We start from the raw sequence: 21,020 nt of genomic DNA on the forward strand, positions 1-21,020 counted from the left end.
TTCTCGTCCGAGACTACTTGTCCTTTTCGGAAATAGTGCTCCATAAAAACTTCAATTCTAAAATAGAAATTTGTGGTGTATACTTAAATAATCTCATTCTATCTGTACTTTGTGTTTATAAGCCTCCTAAAATACAAGCGACTCCAAAAGACTGGAAACATATTTTCTTCCAGATTCAGGGTGATATTATTGTATGTGGTGATTTCAACTGTCATAATAGTTATTGAAGATCTTCACTCAATAATACAGGTAAAGGTAAAACATTAATAGACGCTATAAATGAAACAAATCAAATTATCTTGAACGATGGCTCGCCAACAAAAGTTGGTAGGCCAAACGAACGACCTTCGCCAATAGACCTCACACTAGTTTCATCAAGTCTGATAGGTTACACAGAACGTATTAGATGATACATTAGGTTCTGATAATTTTCCTATTCACATCTCGATATCTCGACTATATGTTCCATCACCTATATTACCATCAAAAAAATGGGTAGAGTTCTCTGCTGATTGGGAGTGTTTCCAATAATACATAGTAAACGACATTCAAAGTAACGATATAAACTCGTTAGAGTCTTTAATAGAAATAATAAACAAAGCAGCATCCAAATCTATGAAATGTCATACTGGCGGTTTTAGAAAAGTGTTAAAACCCGTGTGGTGGGACAATGATTGTGCTCAAACTATAAATAAACGGCAAAACGCTTATCAAATGTACAAAACAACTGCAAACTTAGAGAATTATCTTTTATGTAAAAATATGCTAGCTAGAAGCAAACTATTATTCAAACAAAAGCAACAGGAATGTTGAAAAAAATTTGTCAGCAGTTTAAACAAAAACACTCCGACCGCAAAAATTTGGGAATTTGTAAAAAAAATCAAACAAAAACTCAGCTATTAAAAAACAGCCAATACCAGAAAGCCTCATAAGCCAAATGTTTGACAATATCTTCCCAAGTTTTATTCCAAATACAGTGAAAGAACCAACTGAGAGCCCTAGCAATCATCCCATCGATAAACCCTTTAATATCTTAGAATTGAATATTGCAATCAAATCCACAGGATCTACAGCTCCCGGTAATGATAATATAACATATGATATTATCAGAAATATGCCTTTACCTGCGAAAAAAAATTTGACTACAAAGTTTCAACGATTGGTGGGTGAAAGGTAATAAGTACCTTGAACAGCTGAAACAAGGAACCATCTGTCTTACATTAAAACCACAAAAGGACCGAAATTTATTTACTTCTTATCGACCTATATCTCTAATGTCCTGTATAACAAAAACTTTTGAAAGGATGATAAAAACAAGGCTGGAGTGGCACTTGGAACAAAATTTAATTTTTCCCCGCACACAGTACAGATTTAGGAGGGGATATGGCACATTGGATGCAATAACTAACTTAGTAAACGATATACACATCACATTTTTCAAAAACAAATATCTTGTCTACTTATTTCTAGATATGAAAGGTGCTTATGATTGCGTAGATATCAATTTACTCAAAAATAAAATAGTAGACAATGGTTTTAGTGAAAGGACGCTCAGAGTATAACACAACTATATTATTCGCGCACACTTTACATAAAGGATCATAAAAATGTTTTACACGAACCCAGAATTGTTTATCGCGGACTGCCCCAGGGATCTATATTGAGTCCTCTATTATTTAGTATATATTCTGCCGATTTACATACACGTTTTTCAAAAACAATAAGATGCATACACTATGCAGATGATCTGTATATACTCCATCCAGGATACATATGCCGATTGTCTTAAGATCTTGGAATATATGATGCAATCTGTAGTAAAATGGTGTCCCCCCGTCCCAGCCCGCAAAATTATTGCAAAGAAAAAAAAATATCCGCCGATAGATTTTCAATTGCCCAACCCATTTATATTATCTAATTAATTTGCCCAGTGTTATCTTTCGCAAAAAAAATAATAATGATGGTCATTTTTTTTTGATGATTCTAACTTCTCTGCCTCCTTTATTTAACGGTAATTGTAAGTTATCGAAGTTGTAAACAATTGCCCCCGAGCTCAACTAATTTGCCCCATTCACTAATATCATAAAAATTGATGAGTTTTTTTTAATCATCAAAAAACATAGCAAACAAGTCAATTAACTCTGTGCTCTCCGCAGTTCCGCGTACTGCGCATGCGCAGCAAAATAAAGGAGCTATCGCAATGTAAATATTGAATTCATAATGGTGCAGTATTAGGTTTATGGTAGTCAATATTATTAAAATTGTCTCTACGTAAACAGTTAAAGATGCAAATGAAAATGTGATTGAACAATTCAAAGGATACTATATTTTCATGTAAGTTAAATATCGCAAAATATTTCTGAACTCTTAATAATTTCTGTCATTTTGTTACAGAGAAGATTTAAACGATTAAACAAATTATATTAGGTAATTTCTATATGCTGGACAATTAAACCATTAAGTTTGAAGATGGGTGGAAGAAAAGCTGCCGTTTCTCCAGGAACTATAAAATCAAATTTACTGCAAGTGGATATTTTTAGAGAAGGACTTACTTTAAAAAATAGGAACGATAAAGTATGGTTAACTATTTGCGAAAATTTAAAAAATGCTATAAAGCCATTGAATTTGTTCAAAATGGTAGAGCAAAATAGACATGGCATTTTGAGTTACTATCTAGAACAAAAAGGTATTGCGAATTATGCTGGTGTTCAAAAAGGAGAAAAAGAAGAAGAACAGAGAGAAAAAGAAAAAGAGGAGAAAAACGAAGATGATGAAGATGAAAATCTTGATTTTTGTTTGAGTGACGTAAGCATAGATAACAGACAAATTTTTGATGATGTGAAAAATGACTTTGTTTTTCAAAAATGTATTAGTGTTAAGGGGAAGCAGCTAGTGTTTACAATTAGTGTTAGTTCATATCAATGGTTTAAGATTAGTCCTAAGGAAAAAGTTTACAAGAGCGGAAAGACAGGGAAGCAGTTACAAGAGGGTTGGACTGATGTTATTAGAAAGTCAATTTGGGATAACCAAAAGTTACCTTGTGCTTATAGTTTTGACAGACACTTCATTGATGATAAAATGTGCTATATAAAAATAGTAGGACATTGTACTGAAACTGAGTGTATTTTTTCCTCAATAAATCTATTCGGCCGCACTTTGCGTCGCAATACACTGCACGCTTAAAAAACAGCAGTTTCCTTGACGACAAAAATAAAATAACATAAAATACTTTTCTTTAACTGTTTACGTAGAGACAATTTTAATAATATTGACTACCATAAACCTAATACTGCACCATTATGAATTCATTATTTTTATTTTGCTGCGCATGCGCAGTACGCGAACTGCGGAGAGCACAGAGTTAATTGACTTGTTTGCTATGTTTTTTGATGATTAAAAAAAAACCCATAAATTTTTATGATATTAGTGAATGGGGCAAATTAGTTGAGCTCGGGGGCAATTGTTTACAACTTCGATAACTTACAATTACCGCTAAATAAAGGAGGCAGAGAAGTTAGAATCATCAAAAAAAAATGACCATCATTATTATTTTTTTTTTTATTTTTTTTATTTTTTATTATTTTTTTAAGATAACACTGGGCAAATTAATTAGATAATATAAATGGGTTGGGCAATTGAAAATCTATCGGCGGATATTTTTTTTTTCTTTGCAATAATTTTGCGGACTGTGTGGGGGGGGGTGTGTAAAGTGGACTGAAGAAACTGGTATGACCCTGTCAACTGAAAAATGCTCAATTATGTTTTTCATTAGACATACACTTCGCACATCGGAGAGCCTAACTCTCTATTGGCGAACATTGTCGATACTAAACGAGTATAAATACTTGGGTATCATACTAGATAGTAAATTACTATGGTCCAAACATATCAAGTATTTGATAAATAAATATGAAAAAGTACAGTCTCTTAAAATGTGTTACAAACCGCCTATGGGGCGCAGCCCCTTCTATTTCTATTATGTTTTACAGGGCTTATGTTAGATCGGTTATAGACTATGGATGTTGTTTATATGGATCGAAGAGTAATACAAATTTACAGCAAATAGATCGTATGCAATATAAATGCCTTAGAAATTGTCTCGGTGCAATGAAATCAACACCAGTGAATGTTTTATTTGCAGAATATAACGAACCTCCTTTGTTTATACGGCGGCAATTATTGTCTCAGAAATATTTAATCAAACTAAAAACCCCCAAGGCAGACACGATAAACAATTTATGCATTATATCCATAGAAAACCTCACAAATCGATATTGGAGGATTAAAAACACACTTCCACTTGCAGAAGCCTTCATTCAAACCAATGAATTCAATAATATATACAAAACCAACAGAACTTTATCGATGGATAATATTCCTTATCAAGCTATATTTAAAGTTCACAAAGTCATAATACCTAATTACACGGAATCTACTCGCATTAACTCGATCCTGTTGAAATCCATATTAGTAGAGTTTGCTGACAAGACCATATTATGTTCTGATCGATCTAAGACGAGGGTTGGAGTTGGATGTACAGCATTCATTCAAAATACAAAACAATGTATACGAATAAAATTACCCGACATTTCTAGCATATATACTGCGAAGCTGTATGCTATCTTACAGGGTCTTTTCTGGTTGAAACCAAAAGAAAAAGATGGGGGTGTGATTTTATCTGACTCTAGATCAGCACTGTGTGCCATAAAAGAAACTCATCTTGAAAGAATGAAATGTCCTATTTTATGTGATATCAAAACTATATTATTAAATTTGAGTATAACATTCATTTGAGTTAAAGGACATGTTGGAATAACCCTATTTCCAAATTTATCCTAATTTACCCTCACCCCTGAACTATATATTTAAATACACAACTTCGAAATTTTACTCAGCAAGTATACTTAGAATGAAGACTGGTCATGGGAGATATCCCGGCCATCTTGCCAGGCTAGGTATTATACAATCATCAGTCTGTACCTGCGATGATAATTCTTGTGCTGATCTCAATCACATTATTTTCAGATGCAGTAATCACATTCATAAAACAAACAATTTGTTGCAGTTACTTTTTAAACAAAACTACTCCCTACCCCTAAACCTCACACACCTTTTAAGCATAGATAACCGACAAACTTTAGATCTATTGGTAAATTTTATCAAGGATATTAAAATTAATATTTAAGTAGTATCATCGAAAAATTATGTGGCAGATGGACTTGCTTCCAAGCCATTTTCTCTCTCACACAGTGATAAGTTACACTGAACTTAAAGGCGTCTAAAATATCACCTCAAAATAAAAACTATACATTACAATACCACATATTCTCGTCGTATACATTTGGTTCGAGAGCCAATCACAAGTTTTCATCACGAATTTCCTCCCGAGTGAAAATTTTCAGCCGGAAATCACGGCTGTAGTTGTTTGGCAGTATACATGATTTGAGTATGTTGATAATAAATACGACGTTTAATAATGAAGGAAATAAAGGTATAACTAAAGTAATTATTCAATAATTTATTATAACATAATTTTATCAACTAATGAACTATTATTTTATTATAATGAATACAAATAATGATAACAATTATTCATTTGGACAATGTAACACGCCCTCAAATATTGGTTATAAAGTTCTGATTTACATGGGAGTAGAGAAGAACCGTCAATACCTTTTTTGGGCAACTTGAATTCATCTGCATTATCCAAAAACTTATATGTTTATTGGAACAACGCAACCCTAGGGTCGTTTATTTTTTTCAATCGATTAAAGTTGTACATTTGGCAAGTAAGCTCTTGAATTTTGGCAAATAAATCTTCCCTGTTCATCGATGGCTCTGGCATTTGAACGAAACTTGGTGAAAGCTTCAGATTTTGACATGATGGTAAATGGGCGCTTTTTGCAATTTCTAAAAAATGCAGGGTTGAAATCACATCCTCTAAGTGCATGGAATGTCGGAAGTGCTGCACTTAAACTTGGTTCCAAAGTTTTGTAAAGTTGATTCCATCAAATTGTTAGTTTGAGTTTGAGATTGATACCATTTACGGAAAACGTGAGTTATTTTAAAGCTCTGCGATTGAATATTTTCAAAAGAATGCACATAGAATACGAATTGAAGCTTGTGTATTGCCATAAATACTTGCTGTTACAAAATATGCGTACCAAGTTTTATTTATCAAGCATCTCAAATTGAAGTCTCAAACAAAAATTTCAATTCACACGAGACAAAGTATATAATAATTTTTAGACATGAAACTTCTTTGGAATTGTGGAAATAACTGAGTTAAAACCGAAAAACATTAGATTCCTTGAAATATATGAAGTCAACGTTGAAATATCTCTCATTGAGAAAATGGAAAGGAGACAATGATTGAAAGAATGAATATATATCTAAGTTATACATATAAAAACTTTTCTTTTAATAATACATGTACAGGTACTTGTATTAGTATAATTGAATAATAGATGAGTAAATTAGTAATACTACCAGTCTTTCTTTCGCAGCAACGTTCAATCAATTAAAAATCTCTTTTATCTTTAGTCAATTTAACAAAGGGAGTTTTGAACTTTCATTTGTTTTAGGTTCCACAAAAGCAATGCTTCCTTCTCTGGAGATGAGTTATCGGCATATTTCATGGATAATTGGATCGCTGATAATTTACAGAGTTACGTGTGGACTCCTAAAATAGTAACGTAGAACTCTGAACGATGAACGTCGAACCTCCCTCTAATATTAATTGCGGAGTACAAATTATTGTCCGCAACTTCTGTTGGTAAAAGACCAATGTGGAATGTCAGAAATTGTAGTGCTTTATAGAAAAATCTTTAAAATTAGAGAGGGACGGTAAATTTGATATTACTAAGATTATATGTAAAATTGATATCTCCCTAATAAAGATAAGCGAATAGTAAAATAGGAATAAATATTACATCTAAAAATCTTGTTTAACCAAACATTACAATCATTATTTTGGTGTTAATAATTATAATTTCATTAATAGTATTCACTGTTTATTTGTCTAGACGTAATTCTTATATTGATAAATTTATTAACCAAAATATTCATAATAATATTCTATTCATTTGCATATGCCCATTATACCCATAAAAATGATGAAAATAACAGCAATTAACATTAATCGTTCTATTCTTTATACATTTGCTCTTTTTTCTTCTTTTTTACGTGTATTATTACAAAATAAACAAGGACGTGATATCCAAAGAAGTAATATTCAAGATAATCGCTCTAAAGTATACTAAAACAAAAAAGTCATATTTTTCACTCTCGTCTATCTTAAACACCTTATGCAGATCTCTTTATTTATCTTATTAATAAGGAACAGGGAATAAAACATAAAGAGATACATATAGAGGGAGATACTATAATTAATTGTGAGATAATTTGCATAGTGATGTATTCGGATGTAATTCGAGTGAGCCTAAGCTGTATTCTGAAGTTTGGATATGGCTGTAGATGTATTATTTCCTTGAATTTACCATTTGACAGGATTTGAATTCCAACTAAATTATTTTAAGCAAAACCACTAAGTTTTGTCACATACATCGGATAAAAAAGTTTAATTTAGTACAAACTTTCTCATGCAATCTTTACAAATTGCCAAAGATGAACTCGCTCATGAAATGTTTTTAATCAGAAGAAATTATCTTGAACTGGGATTTTCTCTGACATTTACCACTATACTGGTAGTAACTCAAATGAAGATTTATTAAATTCACATTCAGTTATATCAATTTCATGTTTTACATCTGTTGCTATATTCAAGTTTTCTCAAAACTAATTATGTGAATTAAGTGTAGTATATAGCTTAGCAGATATGATTCCAAGTAAATATATCTGTTATAATTTATAAATCCAACTAGCATATGAATAAGGAAGTTATGGCAGTCATATATAACAACACATTATTAATTTATATATCTAAAATAGTAAATTTGTTAAAATATATTCGAAATAATTCAATACTAGAAAGTTTGAAACATAAACAGACAAAAATCATAATGGCTCACATATGAGAAGAAACTATGTCAATATATATCGAAGTAAACGATGTTTAGGATGAAATTCTATAAAATATGGTCATTAAACTAAATTTGTTCTTGCAAAAAAGAACACTAGGATTAGTAAGAAGAATAAGATGTAGACTTACCAACTAACCTCTATAGAATACAAAATCGGTTTGACAAATTGCCGTATCCAAGTAAAGAAAATAGAAATTTTATGAAGTTTCGAACTACGTTTAAACGATATTGCACTGTAAGGATACCGACAAACAAAAAATTAAAAATCAAGTTAAAATGGTACAAGAAATAAAGAAGCTCAAACATTCTGTATTCACTGCATTGAGACCAGTTTTCATTTCAAAAGTATATAGACAAAATACCAAGCGACGAGGTGCATCCTGCCACGTGTAAGATGAAGTTATTGATTAACACAAGCTTCCAAGCTCATAAAATGTATCTTTCAAGACTTGTAACTTAAGATTAGGCATTGTATTTGAGAGTGAGATATTCAGGAAGAAATTAACAACAGTATAGACTGTTAAAGTGGACACAGATAGAAAAGTTATGTGAAGAACGCCCAACAATAATTTGAAAAAGAAGAGACGTAGCTACGAACATCCATTCACTATCTACAGCTGTTAATGCTCACCGAACATCAATATTACAGATCTTGACGACCTCAAGGATAATCATAAATATAAAAGAAACGTAATTACTTGTCATTTTATTCCAAATCTCCCCGATTCAGTATAAATTACTCAAGATCAAGGAATTGCTTTGATATAAAATAGGTAATGGTCTCAATATATATAATTATTGTTTAAAAACTTAAACATTATGAGCGAAAAATAATAGAAATACATTTCTCTGCTAAAATCTTATATCAATCAGATCTGTGAAATTTTCTTTTGTTTGTTTATGACGTTACTATAAAGGTGATAGTATCTTAGTCGAGTCAATAAGTTCAAAAACGTGTTTAATAGAGAAAAAGCTACAAAAATATGTGCAATAGCTCATTTGATGTGAAATGACATTCACAAAAATGTTATTTTAAAGGTTAATTAGCTCAGATAAAATTGCGATTGTTTCACACAAGATAATATAAAAAAAGGATCTAGTTTTTCGTTATAACTTCAAAAATAATTATATTTAAGGAGATTCGGAAAAAGATCCTGAAAGAGGAAGGAATTTTAATAAAATGTTTTTGTTTCTGGAACTCTGTACCCATTATTTTTAATTTTTTTCAACGCTGAAAATAGATTTCCACAAATTTATTAAGTAAGTATAACAAATAAACTATACCATTGCTAATTAATTAATTTGTTCCATTTGTTGTTCAACTTGCTTAATGAGCAATACAATAACAGTTCTAGTTTATACGAGTTCTTCATTTTTAGAGAGTGGAATTCATGAACAGTTCGGTGCGTCAATGTTTAAAACTACATTCTTTTCATCCTTCTCTCGAGTGTCGGTTCCTGTAATTGCTTTATCATAAAACTTCAAATTTTCAAATTTTTATTTGATAAAAATTATTTCAGGTGATATACCAGCTTTTTAGACAGCTCGCCTATGCCGTAACTATCTCTCGGAGCCCTATTCTCATGGTTAAAAAAATATAAAAAATAGGTATACAGTTTCGAGAGGGGAGATTTTTTTATTGGAAATTTGCTTCTCTTTCATGATCTTTTAGAAGTAAATAACAAAAAATATCTTTCTTCATCTCATTTTGTTAAAAATTACATTTTTCATGTACTAATAAACCATTCCGAATCGAATGAGCTATTACACATATTTTTGAGAGCTTTCTTTCTACTTACCACGTTTTTTGAACTTGTTGACTAGGCTATCTGTAGAATATCTGTAGAATTATATATATAATTCAGAAATAATAATAGTAATTATAATAATAATAATTTGTTGTACATAATTGTTATATTTTTATAAACTACCATATAAAAAATTCTGACAAAAAATTCTGACAAAAATTTCCATTTAACTAACAAAAAATATACTTACTTTCGTACTCAAGGGAGTATGACTTCATTTCTATAAATGGTTCGTCTGCAACAAAGAAATAATATTAATTCTCAAAAACTGCACTATTCAGTCATTATACTTGGGCAATAAAATAATTGCCATCCACGCTAAACCGCGATAAATTTTATGGGGATTGACTAAGTTTCATATAGTAATACCAGCATAAGTTCCGAACATCTATCTCAAAATATATTATTGGATAGAAAGAGAAGTGTATCACATCTTATTCTATTATTTGGATTTATGGATCTATGCATGGGCATTACAAGAACAAATTTCAGAACCCAAAATATTTTATAAACAATATCTTATCCAAAGAGGATTGTCAAACTCCACGTATAAAGCGCGTTACACACTACCTGATTTGGTCGGGCAGACAGGATACACAGGATCTTTTTAGAAAATATTTTCTGATACAAAAATGATGTGATTCAATGCGTAATATAAGTATTTTCTAAATATCGCGTTTCCCAGTTTTTCAGGGAGTAGAATAAAACAAAAGGAAGAGTCTACATAAACCTACAGGAGTAAACCATATGTATATGTGAACGTTTTAAAAGAAGAAATATTAGTCATATATTACTTAACTACTTCAGATGATACTGAAACACACTGTTTAGACTAGCAATATATCAAGACTCACAATTACACTGCCTGACGTGCGTTTCAATAACCAAGTTATCTCTTCAGAGAATTAAGGAGAACATTTAGGCAGCTTTGAAGATATTAAAGTACGAAAAATCTCCATTAGATGGAGAATGGTGACACTGAGTACTCTTTAAATATTTAACAGAATAATAGAACTTGAACTGGATCAAGTTAATTGGCTTTTTGACAAAATATTTCAATGCCTAATTCAATACAATTTGTTATTCCTGCAGTTATTAGAAATGAAACAAAATGGAATTTCCCCCATTATCCAGCAATAGTACGAAATTATCGTAATCGATTTGTTTTCCCATTGATGTCGACGTAGCAAAATAGAACGGCCACCTTATTTTTGCGATCTGACTGTGATTAGTTTTATGTTTGTCACAAACGTGCATAAATGTTGATTGCTAAATACAGAATTAATCAACATTAATCATGATTTTTATCAACAAAAAAATTAGGTGGCAAATGAGTTCATCTTCTATTTTAGGATATCTCTCTAAGTAGGTAGATAGGAAGAGAAGTTAAAGTAAACTGCTCGTATGCAACCCCCACATTTAGGTCTACTCCACTAATATACATTGAAAATAATATACTGACGTAGCGGCACCGAGTGGTTTTTTCTCATAATTGGACAGAATTCTCTGTTTTGAAATTGTTTGTGGTTTTTAAGTCTGAAAACATGAATGTTAAGTTCGACGTCTTTATTATTAAGAGTTTTGTATATATGGCAACATTGTTGTATAGTTCTACCGGTAGCGGTAGGGAAGCAAGTATTCCATTAGCTCTCCACGTGTTAGCACGTAGTTGTTAATAAATGAGAAAAATTTAGTCCACGATTTTTATTATAAAAAATTAAAGTGCTCACGAAAACCAGCCCAAATAAAACATGGTCCAATCGAGCCTAATAATATAATATAATATAAGGGCTTTGAATAAAATAATACAGTTAGAGTTTAGAGTTGAACTGATACCGGCGTTTCCAGTAGTTTTGTGAAGGTCGCCCAGGTTGCTGTTTTATTCCACCATTGGTTTCAAGTACAATAAAGAAGTAGCCATTTTGTGGAGGTTCAGCAGTTCATCACCATCACCCTTACCTGTAAGTCAATTCTATTTTTATATTATCTTGTTTTTGGTTCTGTAATTTGTGAGCATGGAGGATGAACTTCGTAAGTTGAAAACTAAAAAAAGAATAATTAAAACTCGCTTTACTAAATTTAGAACTTATTTCGAGACTATTAGTCAAAATGAATCATCTGACGCGATTTGTAAAAGTTTACAAGATAGGCTTGAAAAATTCGAACCATTTTATCATGAATTGTTAGAAATCTATACCAATATACAAGTACTTTCAGAAGAGGATAACAAAGAGGAAGCTAAGGAAATCTAACAGTTTGAAGACAATTATTTTGAACTAGTTGGTAATATAAAAGCTTAATATATAACTACTCGGCAGATACTCATAGTTCTCATTCAGAAACCAGGTCAGAAAGAGGTTCTCAAGTAGGTTCAGTGACGGGTAATATTAATAATGTAACTTATAGAGAATTTGTGAAATTACCTCAGATTTAACTTCCGCGTTTTGATGGACAATATAGCTCTTGGTATTCAGGAATTCAGGCATGCCTTTGTAGGTTTGGTAGACAGTAATTTGCAATTAACAGACTTTCAAAAGTTCTATTACCTGCGTCAGGGTCTATCATCAGAAGCCCTCAAAACTATTAAATCTCTTAAAGTTACAGATGCGAATTACAGTATTGCGTGGTCGAAAATGATAGATAGGTATAAAAATGAAAATTTAATAACGCACAATCATATACAAGAAATATTCCACCGCGTTGCGAAATTTATACGAACAAATTACAAACAATTTATCCGCTCTTGAAGAACTAGGTGAGGAGGTAACATCATGGGAAATATTAGAAAAAATTTCGGCTGATAAAAATAATAAACAACATATCAGAAAAATATTAGCCTCATTTGTCACATCCATTTCTAATCAGAAAACTGCTATAAAATTTCATTTGTGCCATTAATCGCATTCAATTTATACAAGTGAAAACTTATCAAATATAAATCCCCAAGAACGCTGGTTAAAAATCAAAGAAAATAAATTATGTACTAATTGTTTAAAACAAAATCTATCGTTCTGGAAATGCAAAGCAAAAGGATGTTCAAAATGTCATAAACATCATAATTCTTTATTGCATTATGAAAAGCCAAATATCACTCCTGGGGCAACATTTTGTATCAATAGCGACAGCGACAGTCTAATAGCCGATAAGAAAAACCCTATTCAACGCATTTTTTGCGATAACCAAAACAAGCCGTGTTCATCTAGTTGAGTCGGTACTATTGAAAATCGACAAATATCTCTAGTCACGAAACGAAATGTATGTATTATGTTTCTCAAGTATTATTGCCGACAGCTGTAATAATAATTAAAAATAACAATAACGAATTTATTTTCGGTAGGGCTTTGTTAGACAGTTGCTCTCAAAGTAATTCTATTTCAGAAAAAATGTATCAAAAGTTGGGTATTGCACCACGTTCATTGAATTTCGCTGTGAAAGGAGTCAACACCAAGCTTTAAAACACGTAAACAAACAAGTAAAAATTCAAATAAAGTCATGTTATATGGAATTTCAACCTCAGTTAGATTGCCTTGTATTACCCAATATTATGGAAAATTTACCATTAGCATCATTCAACAAACATTATTAAACATACTGGATGATGATGGCAGACCCTAATTTTAATAGAAATTGCGAATTAGACATTTTAATAGGGTCAGATCTTTTCTGGAATTTGTTTTGTACGGGACCTAATTTACCGATATTGAGAAAGACATATTTCGGGTGGATAATTGCGGGAAATTTATTTATCAATACATCTAGTACAAAACCTAATGACACCGTAGCGTGCTTAAATATAAGTCAAGATATTTTAAGCCAACAACTTGTTAAATTTTGGAACATAGAAGAAATGCTGTGTAATCAGCAAAAGTTGTCCTCTTCGGAAGAAAATTGCGAAAATTACTTCCGGGAAACTACTAGCAGGGATAAATCTGGTAGGTTCATTGTTAAAATTCCATTTAACAAAAAACTAAACAAATTAAGTAATTCGAAGGACATGGCGATAACAAGACTTAAGTCATTAGAAAGGAAGATGAGTAACAATCCCGACATGAAAAAGGACTATATTAAGTTTAAATGAGGCTCAGTTTACGGGACCGAAGTTGCAAAACGATCTATTAAATATTATTTTGAGATTTAGAAAATATTATTATGTATTAACCGACGACATCTTGAAGATGTATTGTCACGAGTTCACTGATAAAGATGAGCGTAGTTTTCAACGAATATTGTGGCGAACGGACCCATCGAAAGATATTGACATTTATGAACTCAATACTGTGACATTTGGCAAGGCGGATTCACCGTACTTAGTTATAAAATGCTTACATTACTTAGCAGAACAACATATTGAATCATATACCGCGACAAGTAAAACGATTTTTATATCGACGACTTGTTAACCGGGGCGGATTCAAAAGTTGAATTACTCAACATTCATAAAGAAATCAACAAAATATTGAGTAGTGCGGGTTTTGATCTCATAAAATGGCTTAGTAACGATTTAAATATATTAGAAAGTATAAACGATGATAATGGCTTAGAAATGAATATCCTACCGTTCGGAGAAAACGAATTAAATAAAACTTTGGGAATTTTATGGAACGCTCAGAATGACTCTATGTATTCAATAACGGAAAATAACCAGATTTATAATACAAAAAGGTTAATTTTATCAGCCATGAGTCAAATATTTGATCCATTAGGATTATTAGGGCCATTTATAATTAGAGCCAAAATATTGAAGCAGGAGATGTGGTCAATGAATATTTCTTGGGACACGATAATTCCACATAATTTATAAAAAGTAGAATGAATTTAAAAGCGACCTAGTATTTTTGAAAGGTACCTAGACAAGTTTTATTTTCAGATTGTAGTAGTGTAGAATTACATGTTTTTTGTGACGCATCCGAGAAGGCTTACGGTGCGTGTGCGTTTCTTCGATGTGTAAGTACGAACGGGAAGATAACGAGTAATCTTCTCTGTGCAAAAAAACGTGTTGCGCCCTTAAAGAAAATAACGTTACCAAGATTGGAATTATGTGCAGCCTTGTTAGCTACTCGACTTTCACACACGATTACTGACGATTTAAATTCAAATATCAATAAAACCTATTATTATTCCGATTCAACGATAGTACTCGCTTGGATAAGGGGTGAACCACATCGGTGGAAAACATTTGTGTCCAATCGGGAAAGTGAAATCCAGTCCATGTCCAAATATAGTCCATGTGTAGAGAAAACTATAATTTTACAACTTAATGAATTAAAAAATGCAGAAAATTTTTTGATAAAGGAAATACAAAAGGTTTAATTTCCAGTAGAATATGCGTGCTTGAAAAATAATACTCCCTTACTAAAATAGTTCAATTCTCTCTTTAAATCCTTAGGTGGATGTCTATCTAAATCAAATCAAACATATGATACAAGGCACCCTATAGTTCTTCCAAGGTCTCATGTTTTAACTGCGGCATTCAATTGCTTTTATCTAATATTCGAGAAAAGTATTGGCCTTTATCCTCAAGGCATGTTTGTAAAAATCAGAAAATGCATCATATGTAGCAAATCTCGACCCAGAGCTACGGCTTATTAAATGGGAAATCTCCCGGAAGTTCGCATCAACACATGTCCTCCATTTTTAAATGTGGGTGTTGACTTTGGAGGTCCATTTTTGATAAAAGATAGAAAAACTCGTTTTCCGAAACTAATTAAAGGTTATTTGTGTCTTTTCATATGTATTAGCACAAAGACCATACATTTAGATCTCGTCACTAACCTTACTTCCAAGCCTCCATGGCTGTATTTAAACGATTTATTAGCAAGAGAGGGCAACCTGTAAACGTATATTCCGATAATGGAACAAATTTTATCGGTGCTAGTAGAGAACTTTCGAATTTGTATAAATTTATATATATGGGAGGCTGGGATAAAGGCCGTAAAATCGCATTTAAAAAAGGTTATTGGCACCAATCATTTAACTTACAAATATTATCTTCTTTTTCAAATAGAGGGTGTCTTACACTCCCAACCTTTATCCCCTCTTACTGCTGACCCAGAAGATTTTACATCGCTTACCCCGGGGCATTTCTTGATTGGCAAAAATATTCAGGCAGTGCCAGAATTATCCCTTCAAGATTTACCGATGAACAGACTGAAGAGATTCCAGCATCTGCAGTCTATAGTCCAGCATTACTGGATCCGTTGGCAAAAGGAATATTTGTCACAATTACATCACCGCCTTAAATGGAAAACCAAAGGGTCTGAACTTTTAACCGTTGGTTCTTTAGTCCTGGTCCAGGGAGATAATCATAGTTTCGTTGCTGATTGGCGCCTGGGAAGAATCATCACCAAACAAAGTGTGGTGAAATTAAACGTCCAGTTCATAAAATATGTGTCTTACCATTGAATGATTGACACTTTTGTTATAAATTTCATTGAAAGGTATTCATTTTATATATTTAATATTATGATTATACATTTATTTTTGTTTTTTGCAAGAACTTAATTCTTCTAATACCGGTGGAATGTTAAGTTCGATGTCTTTATTATTAAAAGTTTTGTATATGTGGCAACATTGTTGTATAGTTCCACCGATAACGGTAGGGAAGCCAGTCTTCCATCAGCTCTGCACGTGGTAGCACGTAGTCGTCAATAAATGATAAAAATACAGTGCACAATTTTTATTATAAAAAATTAAAGTACCCACGAAAACCAGCCCAAATAAAACAGTGAACTCAATCCTATATTGATATAACTTGGATGAATCAGCACTCAGTTAAAATAGATAAACAGATTGACAATATCGGCAAATCTATGGTTCATTAGAAATACGATTATGACGTATATTTATAGACAAACAGATAACTTAAAAAATCATATTAGTAGGAATTCAAACTATTAAACTAATCCATGGCTAATATTCGCTCCGAATGTGACTGCAGCGCCACAGTGAATATGAACTACGGGAGGCTGTCAGAGCATGTTATTATTACGTTTTTCAATAATAAACAGAAAAATTTTGGAATAAAAGTATAATAAATAGTAATAAATTAGTCGTCAAAAATAAATGTGACAATTTAATACTTTTTAATACTAAAATTTTATGGCTGGAACAAGCCAAAAACACAAGTAAGTATAATGATAAAATATATAACAGAATGCAGTAAACATACATGAGGTTAAGTTGCTTTAAATTGTTTTATCAATGGAATAAGTAAATATTTGCTTAATTAATTAATTTTTTCATTATTTTTAGTTAAACCAAAAACATGTATATTATTATAAAAACAGGATTTCAGTCCATCAGCCATCAAATAAAATTTCAACCAGAAACTATGACCCAGGATAAAAATATTGTTCTTGCTGGACATGTGAGAGAAGTTGAGAAACATCGACGAAACTTTGACAGCTTTTTAATAAAGTTCTGAAATTTAGATACTAGTAATAAAGAAGATGAAAGTACATCTGAAAAACCAAGCTTTACTGGAAATAATCTTGTAAATATTTTAATATAATAATTTATTTTCTATGGTGTATAATGGTGTAAAAGTAAAAGTGAGTAAAAACTAAAAAGTGTTATTGTGTGATAGAATAATGTCTATTTAAAAGAATTTTATTATTAGTTACTAATTTGTTAGTTGTAAACAAGTTGAAAAGAATATAACTGTAAATTACAATAAGACTAATTATTAATTTTATTAAAAGCCTACAATAAGTTTAAAATTTCTTACAAATTTTCGTTTGCATTATCAAATACTTAATGAACAATTTTCATCAGTAATAAAATAGTTTTCCTCCCTCATTTTCAGGATCTTTTTATCAGAAATAATTGGAAGCTTTAAATTTACCAAAATACAACAAATATGCAAAATATCGTTAATGCAGTGGAACAAATGTTGTGGAATTTTATGCAATATATGATAAGTCCTTAACCGCTGCATAATTCTTTCAACGTGAATTCTAACCCTTGCAACACTGTATGTCTGTTGAGTTTCTTCACTTGAAAATTCACTTTTCTTCTCTAGAAAAGGTGGTACAACCAATTGCACTTTCTTGCCACTTGCGTCAATCACTGTTCTAATTTCTGGAAAACCTTTGTCAGCCAAAACAATGTCACCATCTTCCAATGAATCCATCAACCCTGATTCTATTATAAGCTGAGAATCTGATTTCCGTCCTCCAGCTACGTCAGATCTTAAGGATATAAAACCTCCAGGAGTTATGCCAATTAGAACTTTGGCCGTGAAATTCTTTTTGTATTGTGAGTACGTAAAAACACGATTATCAACACTTGTAGGAATATCTATTCGAAATTCAGTGCAATTAGTTATGACCCTGGAGTTATTATAATCAGGTAGGAAACAATCAGGCATAGTTTCTTGCGTTAATATCTGGCTAAAATACTAAATTTCTTGTCGCACTAGCAAGATGTTGTAAGATCTCATGAAAAATTGTTGAAATTGTTGTTCTGTGAACACTAAATATACACTGAGTGCCGAAAATGTTAATCCCGTTTTAATTCTCATTAAAACAATTAATAGCCGGTCTTTTTTCGATAAAATGTACTTTCGTGACGTTGGTGTACATATTTTAGTCAATAAAAAATCAAAATTAGGGAATGATACGCCTGCCAGATCAATGAAACCTTGATCCTTTATGATCGATGCGAATCCATTGAAGAGTTTATTATCCCCTTGACTTTCCTTATCAGCAAAAGTTTTTTGATCAGTACCACATTCTTTATTAACAAATTTTTTATTACTAATATGTATTTTTATCGTGACACACACATGACACAAATCATGTGTAACATACCGATTGCAAATAAACGTTTGAGAATTGACATCAGAGTTTGAATAAAAATCAACTTGACACTCTTGGTCAACTTTTAAGGACACAATCGGAGAATTATCATATTAATTTATCATTTCTTCTAATAAAGTGGGCTCGAAAATTGATTTTGAAGGTGATGTTATTTTCATCCGCTGTTTCAATGAACGCTTGTATCTGAAATTATAATTATAATAATAATAATTATTATTATTATGTTATAAATATTGATCTAATTTTACCATATTATTTTTACCTGTTCACGGCCGAAGATTCATTTATTTTTGGAGACCTGTAAATTGGAGGGAATATTGTTGGAATGTTGCTAGGACTCAACTCCTCATCTGATTTTTTACCTCCAATAAAATCATCACTACAAATATAATCATATGGCTTGGGAACCTACGACGATCCATCAACGTTAAAAATTATATTTTTTATAATTCTATCACAATATTAATTTACTGTTTGAAAAAATAAAAATTTTTTCACTGTCATTTATTTTTCTTTTAATCATTACATTTTTATAATATTAAAATTTATTCATTTATAAATTTTAGTTTAACTTTTTTATAACAGAATTCCAGAAAAATGGTTTACTTATACTAAACTTAACAATTTTACAAAGATTTAGAATACTCCAAATTATTATTTTTGATAACAATAAGGTTATGATACTAATTACTTAAACCTTTTAACTGCAGCTATCCACCGATTCCGTTGATTTATTTTCCATGTAGCGGTTGGAAATTTATAAAATTTCCACTTCCTTTTTCTGCTAGTATTTTTACAATTCACCACACAACAACTCTGGTGACCCATTTTTATTTCATTTATTATAATTAAAACAAACAAAAAATTTTAAAGTGGATTTGTTTATGATATCCTCCCGTAATACTCAAAGTGACCACTGCGAACGCTTCAGTCGATTTAATTTCCCCTACCATGCCTTCCCTCACAGCGAATAAGAGTGTAGTTTTGCTGATTTTGCATTTTAATTTCTGATTGTAACCGACATTTGTGAATGTGAATCAGTGCGTTATGTTTCTAAAAGAAACGCAATTTAATTGTGTTATGACAAAAAGCAAAGAAACTAATAGTTTTGGGTGGTTTTTTTGTCCGTGGCACTGTGGACTCTAGTCATAGGGTCGAGGATGGTGAAGAGGTGGCACAAAAATGAAGTTGTATAACTACTTAAACCTATGTATCAATATACACAAAATATATATAAAACGTAAAATTAATCGCGTGCCGAATCTCTAGGATGCCTGTTTTATGGATTATTATAGCGTGGTCACCACATAACCCTCCTTTCAGTGATGAAGTCACGAAATTGTGTTTGTATACATGTGTTTCCGTGTGTATATATATGTATGTGTGAATGAGCTCGTGTGTTTACGGAAACCTGGCTTGATAATATTGTACTAATCGATGTTGAGATGGTGCCTCGTCCTCTGCTGTGAGTTCTATTGACTGGTTGGTTATTGTCAGGATACTATTTACTTTTCTTTATGCAGACGTTGATAATGAAAGTTTGTCCATATCGCTTGAGAGGTGTTGTTGTAGAAAGTCGAAATGTCACCGTATCCTGTGGGAGCGCTTGACCATTCCGTTGGCAATCTTTTTTAATCTATGGCCAGACAAACCTCTGGGAGAAAAGCTTTACGCCAGCTTTTGTACCTGGGAGAAAAAGGCAATAGATAGAGGTAAAGGCAGCTTTTCTGAATACTGAAGTGTTGTACGGGCGAGCTTTGCTGTGTGTCGCATTGAATCAGCACATTTATTCCTTGTATTTGTATTTGCTTTAGTTGTAAAGATCCTGATTAAATTCTCCAGTTCTTCGTCAATAGTCTGCTAGATCGGCAGGTGCTAGTCGATAGTTGCTTCGATTTCATCGATACGTGAGAACGTATCGGCCACAACTTAGTCTTTTCCTTTTATGTGTCGTATTGCTGTACTGAATTGGCTGATAAAATCGAGGTGACGCGCTTGCCCAGGAGAAGCTTATTCCAGTTTAAACGGTGTTATCAAAATGACCAATGGACAAAGATCGTGTCATCGGTCGTTATGGGCGTTATAACTTAGTTGGAATTTCTGGAACCATAGGCGATATTCATACTGAATATACTGTTTATACACTACACCAACACTCACAATTACACTGTCTGACGCGTACACTTCATTCTGCTAGTATTATTCCATAAGTTTACTAAGTCAAAGAGGTGCACGTCCATAAATCTTCTTCCTAGTCCAATATTGTCTAGAAAATTACGACCTGATCATTTAATGATTTAGTAATTCTTCATTGTAGGTATTAGCGGCGCTTTTGACGAGCTGGTCGCTTT

At 31.9% G+C, this 21,020-nt stretch overlaps 2 protein-coding genes and 1 long non-coding RNA gene across 3 annotated transcripts; 2 read left to right on the plus strand and 1 right to left on the minus strand.

The window, feature by feature from the left end:
- The first annotated feature begins 13,451 nt into the window (after positions 1-13,451).
- LOC130450662 (uncharacterized) lies at positions 13,452-13,928 on the plus strand. Its single transcript, XM_056789177.1, has one exon. The coding sequence runs from the start codon at positions 13,452-13,454 to the stop codon at positions 13,926-13,928; it is 477 nt and encodes a 158-aa protein (XP_056645155.1).
- A 2,449-nt stretch (positions 13,929-16,377) lies between these two features.
- Positions 16,378-17,579, plus strand: LOC130451334 (uncharacterized). The gene is made up of 2 exons (XR_008910708.1): positions 16,378-16,974; positions 17,102-17,579. It is a non-coding gene; the product is annotated as an uncharacterized LOC130451334 (long non-coding RNA).
- Positions 17,580-17,594: 15 nt separating this feature from the next.
- LOC130450664 (uncharacterized) lies at positions 17,595-18,218 on the minus strand. The gene has a single exon (XM_056789179.1). It carries the CDS (start codon positions 18,216-18,218, stop codon positions 17,595-17,597), a length of 624 nt encoding a protein of 207 aa, XP_056645157.1.
- Positions 18,219-21,020: the final 2,802 nt, after the last annotated feature.

Source organism: Diorhabda sublineata, chromosome X (assembly GCF_026230105.1).
Source record: "Diorhabda sublineata isolate icDioSubl1.1 chromosome X, icDioSubl1.1, whole genome shotgun sequence".
In the NCBI taxonomy this organism is placed as follows: Eukaryota; Metazoa; Arthropoda; class Insecta; order Coleoptera; family Chrysomelidae; genus Diorhabda; species Diorhabda sublineata.

Coding starts and splice junctions, on each gene's coding strand:
- LOC130450662 (XM_056789177.1), top strand. CDS start 13,452: ATGGCAGACCCTAATTTTAATAGAAATTGCGAATTAGACATTTTAATA.
- LOC130450664 (XM_056789179.1), bottom strand. CDS start 18,218: ATGCCTGATTGTTTCCTACCTGATTATAATAACTCCAGGGTCATAACT.